The sequence below is a fragment of the Lygodium microphyllum genome, chromosome 28, assembly GCF_053477565.2.
Source record: "Lygodium microphyllum isolate KBCC chromosome 28, Lygodium_microphyllum_v1.1.10, whole genome shotgun sequence".
In the NCBI taxonomy this organism is placed as follows: Eukaryota; Viridiplantae; Streptophyta; class Polypodiopsida; order Schizaeales; family Lygodiaceae; genus Lygodium; species Lygodium microphyllum.
The window spans coordinates 95,767,376-95,784,371 of NC_141162.1; the positions used below are offsets into that span (position 1 = coordinate 95,767,376).

Sequence of the window (16,996 nt, forward strand, 5' to 3'; positions counted from 1 at the left end):
ACCTTCTGTCAATGGAAAGGACAAGTGGATCACTCTGCACAAGTGGAGCCAACTGCAACTCTCATATGACATTGACAATAGAGATCTGTGAGAGTGCGTAGCAGAAAGGGAAGTGAACACAGTGAATAGAGAAGACTGAAAGAAACATACTAAAATGAAGGAACAAACTGACAAAACACTAAATGATACAAGGCCGCAACAATCGGTCCCAACATGCAGCTTGGATCATTGGTGTGGGCACCAAACAAAGGCAGGAGCATGAGACAAAAGAATAAGGCTGGCTGAACAAACAATGGATGAGTGGAGTGAGAGGGGGCTGCCTATATATAGCCCAACTGATGCCATAACTGGCACAACAACAAGTTCGAGCCGAAAATACGGCCACCCAAGTCAGCCCGCCCACTGTCAAAATGTCCACCCTGTCAGAAATGAAATGCAAAGGTGTAACCCCCACCTGAAGTAAACACTCTGTCGGAGCTTCAAATGTCTCATCAGACTTGGACTGAGGCTCACAGGCAGGAGATAAACACATGATATGCATGACTGCTAACAAGAACCCCCTATTGCACCCAACTACGATATTGTATAAGCAATATAGATACATGTACTAATTCCACGTGCAGTAAAATCACAAATGGCATTGGATGCAATCATATTGCACAAAAACCATTGGGCTTCAATTACTGCAAGGGTCTAAATTACTAAAACTTTAAAACATGGTAAGTTCTTGTTATTCAACCTTTTACAAGCAGGAAACAACTCCAAACTGAGAGCATTCCCGTGGATAAGTCACATTTGTGCTTTCTTATACTGGGTGTCATTGACAATACAACTGAACTTATTTCAGGTGTTATTAAAATTCTGTCAAATTGAGCATACAGTTGCATATGCAATCAGTCTCATGTTCCCCATACATGCTAACCTGGACAATGCTTCTGCACAAGAATTCTACATGTCATCTACCAAAAAATTGTTGATCGGAAATTGTGATCATGACCAAGGGGTGGCCGAGACTTTTGAAGTACAATCAAACCTAGAACTTGCTCAAAAACGTTCTAGCCATGTTGTTCTAGCCATGTTGTGCCAAATGATGGACCACCAGTGCGATATGCATACAAATGTTCCATGGTGACACCCTGTAACTTGCGTGGAGAAATTCCGAAGTCCTTAAACGTCAAGGCTGTACACATTTCGACATTGAAGGCAACATTTAGGAAGCAGAACAGTTTGAAGCACATGCAGCAACATATTCATATGTCAGGACTTACCATTAGGAGACACTACTAAATCAATGGGAAGTGTGTCAAGGTAATCCATACTGTACATACTAAGGGATGACACTTGCAATCGGAGCTTTTTGAATAGAAAATCCCTTGGTACTGCAAGCATCTGCATAAGCCCCCAAAAGTGATATTAAGGAAACACATGAAAAGAATATTAACAGCATGAAATAAACGCAAGTCAACATAACTGACAACAAAACTACCTCTTCAATACCAGTCTCTCAAATTCATCAAAATTTTTTGTTTCCTAGACTTGAGCACACCAACAAGCACATACATCCTCTTCTTCTTACTGTCCCTACCATAAAATTTTTACTGCTGAATTGATAGAACTTTTAGTAACATGATAAGCAGGACCCCTCAAAATCTTGAGAAGAAATGAACATATTGGACTCAAGAACAAGTATTATGCAAGAGTTTGCTGCAGCATGTGTCACCAAATTTCTCTACACCTATGCATGCACGGATATGCACCAACATTTGCAAAAGCCACACCCACAGACACACAATGGCCAAACTTTTACATTCTCTCTTCATAAGACCAACCACATCCACCAACATTTGTTGTATACCAAGCTTTAAACAGCTCAATTTTGAGCGTACAAAATTGCAGGCCTTGAATAGCTTAGGTAGCTTAACTTCAAGCTTAACCCTGTGACGATCTTTTTTACTGAAACCAAGCCTTTAACAGCTTAACTTGAAGCATATAAAGTGAAGACTCAAACCCAGAATATTGTATCTCAGAATTTTGAACCATATGCTTTAATTCTGCCCTGCTTCTCCATCCCAGGTGCATAAGGTCAGATCCCCTACCCAACTCAGGAGTCCGGAAATGTAACAAGTCACAACTGCTGTATGATAATATATGCATTACTGTCAAATATTAGACGTGTGAAAACATTTTGACTCATTTGAGTTGCGTGTAATTTTGTTGCCCAGAATGTGGCATGCAGAGCCTTTAAACACCTTTTTAACAGAAAGGATATCCTTTAAAATGTTTGCCTTTACAAACCCAGAATATAGTATCTCTGAATTTTGAACCATATGCTTCTGCACCTGGGGCTGGAGGGGCAGGGCAGAATTCAGAATATGGTTCAAAATTCAGAGATACTATATTCTGGGTGCATAAGGTCAGATCTCCTAACCAACTCAGGAATCGGACAAAATGACAAGTTACAACTGCTATGTGGTAGCTTATGCATTGAACTGTCAAATATTTAGACATGTACGAAAACATTTTGACTTCTTTGACTTCGTGTAATTTTGTTGCCCAGAATGTGGCATGCAGGAGAGTTTAAGCACCTTTTTAACACAAAAAATATCCTTTAAAATGTTTGATTTTTACAACCAAACCATAAAAATGTCGAGTGTCTTAGAATTTCAGCTGAATGATACTTGCCATAGGTAACAGTTTTGGAATATTTATCACCAATGGTCGCTCTCTGATAACATCAAAAACCAATTGTGCCTGGCCACCAAAAAAATAAAAAACTTAAACGCATTCTTCTTCCTTCTCTCTCAGCCACAAGAAAAAGAACATGAGGCCATCAAGCTTCAATAGTATTTTGACTTCAATAAACACACCAGTTCTTTCATTTTATAAACATCTGGGCCGCCTAGTTCATAGGTTTTCCCCATGCTACTGCCATCATCTTTCACAGCTGCCACAAATGCTGCTGCAACATCACTAACGTGAACTGGCTGGACCCTGTCCAAGAATGAAACTTTAAAATAGCATAAGGATAACATAATGTAGCAGAAATATTTAGGTTCTCCATGTTCAGCATACACTGAGCATGTTAGGCATGCCATTGCATATTTTTAGAGATAAGATCACACATAAAAATTTTGAAATGTCTGAAATTATTTGGATCAATGCTCAGTTTGGAAAAATTTCAATGGCAAATGGGCAGAAGTTCAAATTGGAACTCCATTTGAGTATCTCAAAGAAATAAAACTTTAAAGTAGCACAGGGATAACATAATTTACCATAAATATTTAGGTTGCCTATGTTCAGCATAAACTGAACATGTTAGGCATACCATTGCAATAAGCTTTATAGATGAAAACACGCACAAACATTTTGAAATGTCTGAAATATTGCTATTTGGATCAATGCTCAGTTTGGAGAAATGTCAATGTCAAATGGCCAGAAGTTCAAATTGGTTTTCCATTTGAGTATCTCACTTGGTTTACCACATGAGTGTTGGCGGTTTTGGGCACACAGCCTGTAACTTATACCTAGACACTGAAACCCCTTACATTCCCATGAGATCCATTTGTGAATGGAATTCTAGTGCACCTTTACAAATACCTCTCTCAAGATCTGAGATATTTGTTATACACGCTTGAATCAGTAAATTTCCTTATAGACAGGTGTCAACAGGCATGCATCACCCTTTTCCTCCTAAGCAGGACCTTCTCTGCTTGTGTTTCTGCTCGCATTCAGAAATGTTGCAAGTCTTTTAAATTAATTTTTGGCTGCCAACAATTCAGCAAAACAAGATGCAACAAAGCCTATACTGCTGCTGACTGCAGAATGGCTCTTCCATGAGCCACTTTCAAAAATCACGAACACTACCAATGGACATATTGTCTTTTAAGTATTAATATCTTGGATGTTAATACCCCGATCAAAATCTTTTCTGAGGAAAAACTCCAACTGGAGCATGAATTAATAGAAATTCAACTATGTCAAGGGAATCACCTGGTTTCACCACCATCAAGCATGGGAACGAATGACAGATGCTTCGCTTTCAAGGCCCACTCATTTGTGAAACGATCTTCTGTTCCTACAACTGGACCAGGTTTCAAAATCGTGGCCTGCAGGATAAATAAACGAGCAGCAAAATCAAGATGTAGGATGTCAAGCCAGAGATCAATATTTTCCATACTCCTAGTCCCTTTACAATGTCACACAATCAAGTTGTACAGGTGGCACCCTTAATACACTACCACTTAGGTGCACAACAGCCTACCTCTTTTAGACAATTTTCTTGGCAACTAAAAACTGAGAGAAGCCATATTAAAAGTTTGGGCTTTCTCCTGTCATTATTTAAACACCTTTTATGTCTCTGCACATTACACTGCAATGAGCTCTCAGAGAACAAACATGTTGGCTTTCCCATGTTTAAGCTAAGCTTTTGCACCTGAGCAACTCTCAGCAGACTTTATTTTCATATGAGACTAGTAGTAGCATACATCCAATTCATGCCAAACTTGATCCAGGTAAAATCCTACTCTGCAAGAAAGTTCAATATATAACTTAAATGCTCGCCTATTAACAACTGTGTTGTGAGCACTCCAGTAATGTGTTCCAGTAATATTAGATGTTACCTCTGGAAAATGCCTGAGTGCTATCTCATCTGCAAGAGCCTTTGAGTGGTAAAGTTTTGAAGTCGATGAAAGTGAAGCTCCCAAACAAGAACCTTGGATATACCTAATAATCCCTCCATGTTCCTTTGATAACTGTCAAATTACATCATAATCAGATATCGAACAATCTTCCTGCACTTTATGTGAGATGATTTTCATTACTGCATCACATCCCGGAAAAAAAACAGAGCAGCAGCAAGGTTGCAAAATTCATACCCTAGATAGAGCCTCTGTTATCCCTACATGTACATCATCAAACTTGTAGTTGCGAGTCTCAAATTCTCTTCCTGCCAACTCAGCAACGCATCAGTCACAAGACCTTGCAATACTAGCATTTAGAAACAAGAGTAGAGGACAATTGAGTTCACAAACCAATGAGATTGATAACAACATTTGACTTTGCAATCGCTGCTTTGATGGAGCCCTCATCTCGAGGGTCAAACTTAATTGGAACTACCTGCACAACAAAACAGAGACTATCAATATGCAATACATATGTGAGACAACAAACTTTAAAATAGTGAATATAGCACTAAATCAGAGCATGAAAACAATGTTTCAAGCCTAGATAAGTCATTTGAAACCATGCAACATTCAACATTGCAAAAGAGTTGCCTTCAAAATACTCCCTGCTGCAGAGACTGCATTGGAAAGAAAAATGTCTGTCACATGTGTTAAAGAAAAAAGTTGTGGAGTGTTGTGTTAAAAATTGATCATCTCTTATGGGCTGTACACTAAGCAAATAAGGGACATTATGAGCTTTGTTGAGTTCTGGTTGCTGTCCACTTTTTTCTTTGGTCCGCCAAGGCTACTCATTGGGTATGCACGCCAAGCTAGGTCATTGTGTCATGTTTAGGCTATTTATGGCAGTGTATGTTGAGAGTCACTGTCCAGCTCCATATCTAGGCACCAATATTGTCTAACCAATACCATGTCCATGCACATTTTGGCACATGTCAGGTCAACCATTTTAGGTCCAGACCATTTTCCACAATTTTCTGAAGTGTACCATGTTTATGACATCCCAGGTCGGGTTGTCCATCTTTCACACTCTTGCGTATTTTTAGGCTCCATACATATTTCATTCCATATTCAGCATTTTGTCTAGGGTTCACAACATAGGTCGTTCATCATGTTGGCTATCTCATGGGCTACCCATCAATGCCCCATGTCCCTTGGTGCAGGCTTTATAGACAGGACTCACACACTAGTTGTGTCACTTAGGACAGTTAACATACTACACTTGTGCAATTAATGTTTCTCAAGTCACTTTAGTACACTTAGTCCTAGGGTTTTCTATTTAAAGACATTTTGCAAACTAAACATTATTGATTCATTGTACTTTGATTCATTTCACTCAAGTGCATTGGTTGATCATCATTGTGTTGAGTACTCTCTCTCTCTCTCTCTCTCTCTCTCTCTCTCTCTCTCTCTCAAGTTTGAATTAATGTATAGAAAAATTTATATCAGGCCTTCAAGCCAACCGAGCCTGACGGCAACAAACACTCATGAAGCCAAAAGGCTGTCAAAACACCATTCTACAAGAACAAAAACTCTCTAAAAGGCTATCAACCACCATTCTGCAGGAACAAAAGAAGGGGATCATAGAGAGGGCACAACAAGGGTGGAGCAAATAATATTCATGCATGGAGTAGCCACTTCTCCAATTATGAGGCCAACTGAAATCATGGACGAAATCTGCCATAAAAGCGAGCCTCGCACACAACCCACATAACCACGGATACCCAAGGCCAAATCGAAGATTAAGGCATTGCAAATCCGCCAAATGTGCCAAAGATCAGTCCATCACATGAATTGAGAGAGGCAAGGATTATGAGATTGTAATCTGGCCATGGACGGGGTCTTGCCTAAGACCCAAGAACAGATAGCCATTCTCTGATAGGTCAATGAGGTCCACACTCTGGAGATGAAGTCTCAAACATATCTAGCAACCAGGCAAGAAATTAAAAGATGAACATGGGTCTCATCACAAGTAATACAAAATATACATTTGCAATGGGGAATCTTGCGAGCCCGCAGCACATTGCCGATGGGCAAACCCCCGATGAGAAGCTCTCTCTCTCTCTCTCTCTCTCTCTCTCTCTCTCTCTCTCGTAAGAGGTTGCTGAAATTAGAGAATAATCAAATATATAGTAGGTTGTCTAGCCAACATGCAAAAGCCACATTCAAGGCTAGGAAAAACAAAACCCAAAAATAGTATGAAACCAAGAAAGAGAGAACTTGTTGAAGTCCTTAAACAATAAAGTATCCTGCACCATCACACGTGAGTAGTGATCGAAGTCGTGTGAATAATCTCTAACAGTTAACTATTGAGATTATCAACCACATCGCCAATGAGAACCTTGTTGATATCATAGAAGCCACTTGCCACAACAATAAGACTCTATTGCGACCAATATGACCATGCATTCCAAAGGCATGTTGGGATGAGTGCACAATGGGAATGTGAGTTAGAAGAGCACTATTGAGTGTGAGAGTGAGAATCCCAAGAAGAGTGTACTAGCTCTTCACGGTATACAAAGAATAAAATGCATTTATATATTAGGGTACAAACACGGGTGTGTTCACACACGTATAAGTTTATACAGGAAGATTAAGGGACTTTACACCCAACAACCTCACATTTAAAGGCCCGAAGTGGTACCTTTAAGCTAGCCAACTCCCGCTAATTAGATGCAATGCTCATATTGAGCCTTTGCAAGACTCTTAGTGAGAACATATGTAGGATTATCTTGGGTTTTGACGTTAGTGTGACAAGACCATCATCCAAGACCTGTCGAATGAAGTGGTACAAAATATCTATGTGTTTGGTATATGCATGATGAAACAAGGCATTCTTAGCCAGACATATGGCATTCTGGCTATCACAACCAAGCACTGGAGTACGTGAAGGGAGACCAAAATCCTTGACCAAATGGCCAAGCCAAATAGCTTCCTTAGAAGCTTCTGTGGCTGTGAAATATATTCGGCCTTTGTGCTACTCAGTGCCACAATTTTCTGCAACCTTGAACACCAAGGAATAGCCCCACCAACCAAAGTAAAGACATACCCACTGGTAGATTTTCTAGTGTCAAGATCTCTTGCCATGTCCAAATCACAGAATCCCCACAACTCTAGTGTGCCTTTTCCATAGCATATACACTTTTGTTGTCTATCTTCTAAGTATCTGAAGATACATTTCACTACTTTCCAATGTGGCTTGCCAGGGTTAGACATGAATCTACTAACAACTCCCACAGCATGAACAATGTCCGGGCGAGTTGAAACCATGGCATACATCAAAGAACCACAAGCTGATACATAAGGTATGCCCTTTATAGCACTAGCAGTTGCATCATCCTTTGGGCAATCAACTTTGCTAAGCTTGGTATGCGCTAAAGCCATACCAAGAGGCTTAGCATCAGCCATATTAAACCTGTCGAGTACTTTGCTAACGTACTTGTCCTGTGAGAGAAACAACAAGTGCTGCCCTCTATCTCTTTTAATGTGCATGCCCAAAATGTGTTCAACTACCCCCAAATCTTTCATTGAGAAGGCTGAACTTAACTGCCTTTTAAGAGTATTCAAAGTACTCTTATGCTTTCCTACAAATCAACATGCCATCCACATATAAGAGCAGCACAATAAGGCTTCCATCATCAGCCTGTATAGTGTATAGGTAGTAATCTACATGATTGCATTTAAATCCATGGCTGAGTATGAAGGTATCAAACCTTTTATACCACTATCTAGGGGGCTTGTTTTCAACCCATATAAGTTGCGTTTCAGCTTATAATCCAAATGCTCTTTCCCTGGAATTGCAAAACCTTTGAGCCATTTCATGTACAGCTCTTCATCCAGGTCACCATGAAGAAAATCAATCTTCACATCCATCTAATCCAACTCTAAATCCAAGGATGAAATGAGAGCAAACAAAACATGTAGCATAGTCATCTTCACCACGAGTGAAAAAACCTCCTGGAAGTCTATGCCTTCCTTCTATGTATAGCCCTTAGCAAGTAAACGTGCCTTGAACTTGGGCTTCCCATCTATACATTTCACCTTGTAAACCCATTTATTAGGGATAGCTTTCATATCCTTGGGCAAAGGTACAAGCTCCCATGTGTTTACCAAGAACTTGCCAAGTAATGCTTTACAATGCAAATAGTACAAAGTCCCCTTTTGTTGCCTTGAACAATTAGCATAGAGCCCTTGTGGACCTTCCAAGATCCACCACCAAGGTAGTAAAATATCCTCTTGCATCAAGCTACCCAACAAACAATAGACTTTTCTTTATGCCAGGTACATATCTGGCATCCTATAAAATCAGCTCTTGGTCATTTTCAAGGGCCAAATGAATGGTACCTACACCCTCTATCTCATATGCATAGTTGTTGCCCAAGTAAACCTTGCCTAGGCAACCTGCAGTGTATTTTGAAAAAGACTCCAAAGAGGGAGTAACATGAAAAGAGGCACCGCTCTTCATTATCTATGATTGGGACAGCCCATCACGAGCTAAAAGTAAAACATCAATTACCTCCTTTTTGATAATGTGCATATCATCTACTGTTGCCATAATATCTACATTATTGCATGATGTTGCAACACATATCTTTTCAATATCAGGAAGCTCTTCAATGATCACACTAGATGCAACATTTGCCTTTGCACCTTCTTTTGAGGGAGAGTTGTCATCATCTTTCTTATCATCCTTCATTTTCTTTCCTTGTTGTTTCTTTCTTGCTTGCTCTTTCTGACCTGCCTCTAAGATGATAGGCTAAACCACTGATTTCTAAACTAGACTTTCTTTTGATCTCTTCATTGAGAATGGAGCACCTTACACTATCTAAGGTTTAGCAAGGGTTATTGCTTAGTGAAAGAACCAAAGACTCCCAGCTATCTGGTAAAGTCATCAATAAGCAAATAGCCTTCAATTATCATTAGAAGATTGCAAACTAGAGTCCTGCAACAACTAACTCAAAATCCCTGTGAAAGCACTCAAATGCTTAAATGTTGGCTTAGACTCATCCACCTCTATATTCACAAGCTTGCACATGAGATGCACTTGATTCACTGGAGTTGTATATTCATAAGTGTCCATTAACTTTTTCCATATGGCATAAGCCATACCAAGACGCTTAATGGCTGTAAGTACATCATCAAATACATCCATTTTAATATATGCAATGGCATTCTTGTTGAGTCTAGCCCAATCCTCATTTGTCATAGCTACAGGCTCGTTTTCCAAAAGAGCATCATCACAGTCCTTGACAAACAAAATGTCTTACATCCTGTCCTTCTACATATCAAAGCCATTGCCATCAAACCTCTTCAAGAAGGGATTTAGTGTCACTGCTGCTAGAAGCATTAGTGGCCATTATTTAGCAAAGTGCCAAGTACCAACGCTGTATTTTATGACAGTAAATAACAGGCTGAATATTCAGCTAATTTCAGCCCAAAACTTCAGGAAATAAAAGCAAGATTTGATCCAAATACACTTGCATCAATAGAAAGAATGACTTTCATCAATATAACTGAGATTTCAACATATATTCCATGCATACATCACTGCAAGGTGACTCCCACTTTAGAAATATCACCAAAAATACATTTGCAACAATCCCAGATCTGCAAATGATCACTAAGACTACTGCACCATGAATATTCAGCAATAAACAATTCAATGGGAGCTACCTAACATGTGTACTATATACATATGTGCCCAAAAGCACTTCTGATACACAAAAAACACCGAAATTCTCTGCAATTTCTTCAAAATCTCACAAGTGGAAGATAATAAACTCAAGTTGCAATGCTTACAACACCAAGATTACTTTAACAATGTCCCCAAAGTGCATTTCACACATCAAATTTTCCCAAAATCCCCAAATTTCAGCAAAAGCCCCAAAGTTTCAATGACCAATCTGCCCCAATTGCATTAATACATATTCCCGAGAGCGAAAAACATGCAAATTTTGCAAAAGCCCCAAATTTATCGAGTCCAAATGTGCACCAATGTCAATAAATTTGGCTTAGCTGAGGAAAATTTTACTAATACACAAAAAGCCCCAAATTTTCAAGGCCAATGTGCACAATTTCTGCAATTTCCCGGTCCAATGTCGCTCTTATGCATGAATAGCATCAGATCTGGGAAAAGCCCCAAATTTTCCAGCACAAATCTGCACAAAACTGAGAATTGTGCTTACACGCACGAACTAGGGTTTAAGAAGATGTGCCATGTCATCAAAAATCTCTCACGTGCTGCCGCCTACCGTCGCCTAGGTCCACGCAGTTTGCCGTCTGTCTCCGTCAGCTTACAGGTGCTGCCGCCTGCCTCCGACTGATAGCCGAGCTGTCACCTACCTCGCTTAACAAACACCTGCTGATACGTTGCACACGCCTGCTGCCACACTGGCCTGAAGAAGCTGCATTTGACCAACCCGACCTATCACCCGGTCAAAACAACACCTGCTGCCCCTCGACTGACTGAAAGGTGATGACCTGACTACTACGTGCGTGCACGACACTGAACTGACTCATGCTATCCTCAAGAAACACACACATTGTTGCTGCAGCTCTGATACTAGTTTGTTGGGATGAGTGCACAATGGGAATGTGAGTTGGAAGAGCACTGTTAAGTGTGAGAGTGAGAGAATCCCAAGAAGTGTGTACTAGCTCTTCACGGTACACAAAGAATAAAATGTATTTATATGTTAGGGTACAAATAAGGGTATGTTCACACCTGTATAAGTTAATACACGGAGATTAAGGGACTTTACACTACACCCGAAGGGACTTTACACCCAACAAGGCAAACACAACGATAAAGGCATTTCTAGTACAACAAATGTGCCAAAGTCCAATCCAACCCAAAAAATGAAATAGATGAGAATGTTGCGGTTGGAATGTGTCAATCTCATGTAATCTTTCCAAGACCTATGCATGATTAGTGATTCATTGTTGTATCAAAACAACATTGAACACAATCCTTAATTGCTCTAGAAACTTGCATATGGCTTACTTTAGAGGTGTCTCCAGTTACTCTAGGTTGAATCTCGTACTTCTTATCTTTGTCTATAAGTTCTACATTCTTTTCTTGTTAAAAGATAGCTGAGTCTACCCTATGACTCCATGGCATACCAAAAAGCACGTCACTACCATCACAATCTTCGAAACATAAGATATCTTCATCATTGTAGCCTTGGATTTGGAGTTTTAGCTTGCTAATGTAAGGTATTATAGCCTTCATTGTGTCATCTTCATCAGCATTTAAAGATTGACCAAAACTTTTGCTTGAGACTCCATATCTCCATTCTTTAATCCAAGCTCTTTAGCCAATTGCAAGGAAATAAAGTTTTCATTTGCCCCAAGGTCTATCAAAAATAGTACAAGGTCTATTAGGAATAGTGACTTATCTTACAAATGTCCCCAAGCTTTTAATAGTTTGCACATCTCTGGAATGTGATGTTTGTTTGCCACTATATCCTTGATAGCATTGATCATCACTAGTAACTTGGGCTTGTTATCAAAAGCTTTGCTCTGTCCTTTGTTCGAACATTGCTATGCTATGTGGCCTATTTGTCCACATATAGAACACTTCCCTTCTTTCGTGAAGCATTGCTTTCTTCTTTAGAAAGTTGCTTGGCTTGTGAGTATAGACTAGAGCAAAATTAAGGAGCATTTGGAGGTGCATAGGACTTCATCTTCTTTAATTTGATGCATGTTTCTACCTCTGTTTTTGTCCTTCATTTGGGGCTGACTACTCATGATCAGCCACTCTCTTCTTATTGTTTTTTTGGAATGATTTGTTGCCATTATGCTCCACTTCCAAAGTGTTAGCATGGCCAATGAGTTCCTTAAGGCTAGAACAATGATAATGATTTAGAGCAGTACAAAGTTTAAAATGCAAACCTCCTTGGGACTAACCTAGCTTTTATAAGCAACGATTTTTTTTGAAATTACAGCCCACTATCGAAAATTTGTATTTTTTGACAATGAGCTATTTGTGACATTCCAATTGTCCTTGTGCAATCTATTCATTGATTCGGTACTTCCATCACTAGGAATAGCCACTTTTTTCCTTTCTCATCTATTTTTTTAGGTGTTTGAACAATAGCAAACCACCCCATTTCAAGCACTTTATAGCACTCATTTGATTTATGCTTGTGGTAGTATATACTATAAAGAAATGCTCTTCTACAAAAAACACAAACACAATTGTATGACAAATGTACAGACTGATAACAAACACAGTAGGGTTAGGATAACTTAGAGACAATGAACATGGTGAATAATGAAAAATTAATACAGAATAGAATACAATGCTCAATACAGCAAATACAATATACAATGAAGAATAATAACCCCAAACCCACCCGTTTCGAGGACCGGGGCAAAGAGTATGAGCTGGAGAGTGTGTCGTACTCTGATGGATCCCGAAACGCAACAAGGGAGCCTCCATATGTATCTGCCAGTGACAAACACAACAATAGATGCTTGATCAATGACACTAATAAGTAGAAGAGAAATGTGAAACTGTAGACACAGCTGAAGATGATGACATGGCCACTGATCTAGGGTCCCATATACCAAAATGCAGCAATAGAAGAGAGAAAACAGCACAGGCAACAACAGGATGCTAAAAATGCAAAGACAACAGCCACCTTGATAATCACTAGGTAGATGATAGCTAGAAACAGTTCGAATCTCAGAGGTAGGGCTCAAAAACAAGTGGTTGTTTTGCTAAGATATCCTCTGTGCATAGAGTATTGTCAACAAAGCTCTAGAACTTGCAAGCTGCAAAACGAGATTGTGGCTGAGTGGAGGGCAACATGACTATTTATAGAGAGTTTGGGTCCTTCCAATAAGGATTTGTGCTTATGGGAGTGATGCTCTCTAGGATTACAAAAGGTTCCATTAATTATTGAGTTTTGGGGCTATTTAAAAAAAGCTAATGCATTTTTAGTTGAACAACCCCTCTCAAGCCCAAAACTAAAACTAGAAAGGAACTATACTAGCCCATGCCCAAATTTTCCTTCCTTTTCCCCAAGGCATCCCATCCCAAAGCAACCTAGGTGTCGAGTAACGGATGCACATTGGCTACCCAATGACCTACCAAGACTACAGAGGCGATGGCAATCTTACCAATGAAGCCCAAGTGATCATCCCAAAGAGGTCAAGGTATCAAACAAAGGGTGCTTGCATCAAATGCCCAGTGGCCTACCATAACTTGGAGCCACATTGGACTTTGCTCCTTTTTTAAAAAAAATAAAGGGCTTTTGATTGTTTGGAATAAATTTAACTGCAAGTAAGGGTTTTCAATCGATTTTCATCCTATTGAGTTATCCGTGTCCTTTTGGGGAGAAAAAGGGGATGCTCATACGCAATACCTTCACAAAACAAACAATCCATCCCAACCACCACTAGGTATGGATAATGAAGAAATCTATGGAGAATATGTGAGGGAAGCCAAAAAAGATAGCTAGAAGCAAAGGGTACCACTCCAAAATACTAAAAAGGGATAAACATGCACAACTGCATGTCTATAAGAATCGATGTCTATGCACTACAGTTATACAAGAGGCAATGCAAATGGTCATGCTCATGCAAAATGCTATGCAATAGTGCCACTTAGGCAATGCCTACACTAGGGAATTGTTCATTTGTCCACGTACCCTTTTACAATCATAGCCATCCAGAGCATGCAAATAATGATACAATGTACAAAATAATAAATGTCTTTGAAGCAATAATTTGAACCAAAATCCAATCACCCTTGAGAGAAGGCCACCCCCTCTCAATGTGAAAAGGACAGCAAAGGGAATCACCCTCTCCCTATCAATCCAAAGCAAAAGAGAAGAACACACCATATTGATCCTAGGTAGCAAGTACTACAGAACCAGTCAATTGGCCGCCATGGTCAAAATATCTGCAAAATTGTTGGATTATGGCACAAACTCTAGGCAGATGATACCTAGCTCAATCTGCTCTCTAGTAAAGTCGAAGTGGATTTCAACATGATGTGGCCATGGTGTGATGATCGGGTTACCAACTAGTGCTACGGCTCTCTAGTTGTAGCAATAGAATAATCAAAGAGTCACACAGGAAATGTAGAACAGCCAACAATCTCCGCAAGTAGATAGCTTCTGTGGTGCCATCAAAGAGGGGATGATACCCTATCTCAGATGTGGAAGCAACCATTGTCTCCTGCTTACAGTTTAACCATGAAATGGGAGTTGAGCCCAACAAGAACAAGTAGCTACCATGAGATTAACAAGTGTTGAGATCTCCAATCTAGTCTAAATCAACGTACCCTTGCAAAAGCAAACCCTAACCATAAGTCAAACCATAAGAAAAAGTACACCGAACGTATCTCCCACACACATACAAGCAATCCAATAAGACATTTTAGGTGTATTGAAATACTAAGTAAAGAAAAAGAGTGCGTAAGATCAAGCCAAGTATGAATCAACCAGAGAAGTTTTCCTACAATAGACCTATAGATATGATCATCAAAGGACTGACCTAGAGAATCTTTAGATAAGCGGACATTGGGGTAAAGTGGCACGGCCACATGACGTGTCTAATCAATACAATACTTTTCCACTAACTAAAGGGCATACTTCCATTGTGACACAAAAATATTATCCCCAAATCGAACAGCCTCCATGCAGAAGAAATAGGATAATTGGCCAAGGTTAGTCATCTCAAATGTTTTGACATACAAGTTCGAGTCATAAGGGGTAGAGTGAAAGCCATGAGATGAAGAAACTCATCCATCCTATGGAACCAAGAACACAATGCTTGCTTCAAACCATAAAGAGCTTTCCACAAACAAAAGACCTTATTTATGGTTAGCAGAAGAAAATCCAAGAGATTGCTCCACGTAGACTTCCTTCTCCAGATAACTGTTCAGGAAGGCACTTTTGACATCCATCTAATGAATCGGCTAACTATGATGAGCAATTAGCACGACTAACAAACAGAATGATATCAACCGTGCACTGGGTCGCAAAGGTCTCCTCATAATCTATGCCATATTTCTAACAAAAACTTTGGACTACAAGGCGAGCCTTGTATTTATCCGAAGTTCGTTTAGCTTTCAATTTAATCCTAAAAATCCACTAGGTCTCCCTCAAGAGTCAAATCCAATGGAATGTTCTCCAAATCCCCCATAGTCAGTTGGTACCTGTAAGGTAACATGTCTTGCGAAGAAGGCCCGGGTGCTAAAGACTCTGCAGATGGGTCAAAAGCAAGTAGCAAAGCTAGCTAAGATGACACTATCTCTGATGTGGAAGGAGTAGGGATCTTCTCAAAGGCCAATGCAATGCTATGTACAATATCCCTCTCATCAAAAACAAAATCTCTCCGAACAATCACATTCTTTGTCCAAGGATGGAACAAACAATAGGCTTTCACCTCAGAAGAGTTTCCTATAAAAATCAAGAGATTAGCTCGAGGAGTGAGCTTTCATATCTTATCATCAGGAGTAAGCTTTCATATCTTATCATTAGGCGTGTGCGTGTACACACAACACCCAAAGACTCTAAAATGGAAAATAACAAGCTAAGTGCCAAAGAATGTCTCGAAGGAAGTACTCTAAGAAACCGCTACAATCGAGTAGCGTTTGAAGATGTATATTGAAGTGTTAACAGCCTCAACTGAAAGTAAGAGGCGGGGCCCCGTCTGAGTCTTTTTGAGCTGCGTGCCTCTAGCCTTTGAGACACTTGTCATCAAAATGGATTGTCTTCTAACAATGTTGGCAATGCTTTTTGATTTCATTTTGATTTTGATCTTGTCTTTGATTTTGATTTTGACCTTGTCTTTATTGTCTCCTCTAAGAGAAAACAACAAGAACCCCCTCTGTGAAGGAAGCACTATGAAACTAATCAAACAGTCAAGTGTAACAAAGTAGCTTACACTCAAATTCATAGAACAAAATCCATAGAACATAGGCATGGTAGGCTGTGAGATCACTTGCTCCACAAAATCAAAGTATTTTATTTTCTAGGCAACTTATTCAGAAACAACGTGACTTAGTCATCAAGGGACTTAGAAGCCATTGTAGTGGAGAATTCGACAAGAAGTGGCTAATTCTCAACCAACTTGACCGTAAAGTCATCCTGATTGATGGTTTGGAAATTTTGATGCTCATGGTCCAGATTTATACAATATGTCCTATCTCGAGCCGCATAACGGTCAATCAAGTGTTTCCGCTACTCTAATGCTAGGTCAAAGTGTTGTAGCTAGGAGTGGAATTCAAGTAAAAGACCTTGCATCAGCTTGACAATATCAGAGGTATTTCTAGTCTTGCATAAGCGAAAAACCTCAAGTGGAAC

General features: G+C 39.7%; 1 protein-coding gene across 1 annotated transcript in view; it reads right to left on the reverse strand.

Moving 5' to 3' along the window:
• Nucleotides 1-675: 675 nt before the first annotated feature.
• LOC148011776 (NAD(P)-binding Rossmann-fold superfamily protein) overlaps nt 676-16,996 on the reverse strand; it is a 65,532-nt gene continuing 49,211 nt past the window's right edge. Inside the window, exons 5-12 of the mRNA XM_087670685.1 lie at nt 5,031-5,115; nt 4,875-4,945; nt 4,620-4,751; nt 3,991-4,106; nt 2,868-2,991; nt 2,683-2,751; nt 1,269-1,389; nt 676-1,180 (exon numbers count right to left, since the gene is read on the reverse strand). Of these exons, the coding sequence (XP_087526811.1) occupies nt 1,056-1,180; nt 1,269-1,389; nt 2,683-2,751; nt 2,868-2,991; nt 3,991-4,106; nt 4,620-4,751; nt 4,875-4,945; nt 5,031-5,115 (843 nt within the window). The 3' untranslated portion in view covers nt 676-1,055. The remainder of the gene's footprint in view (nt 1,181-1,268; nt 1,390-2,682; nt 2,752-2,867; nt 2,992-3,990; nt 4,107-4,619; nt 4,752-4,874; nt 4,946-5,030; nt 5,116-16,996) is intronic.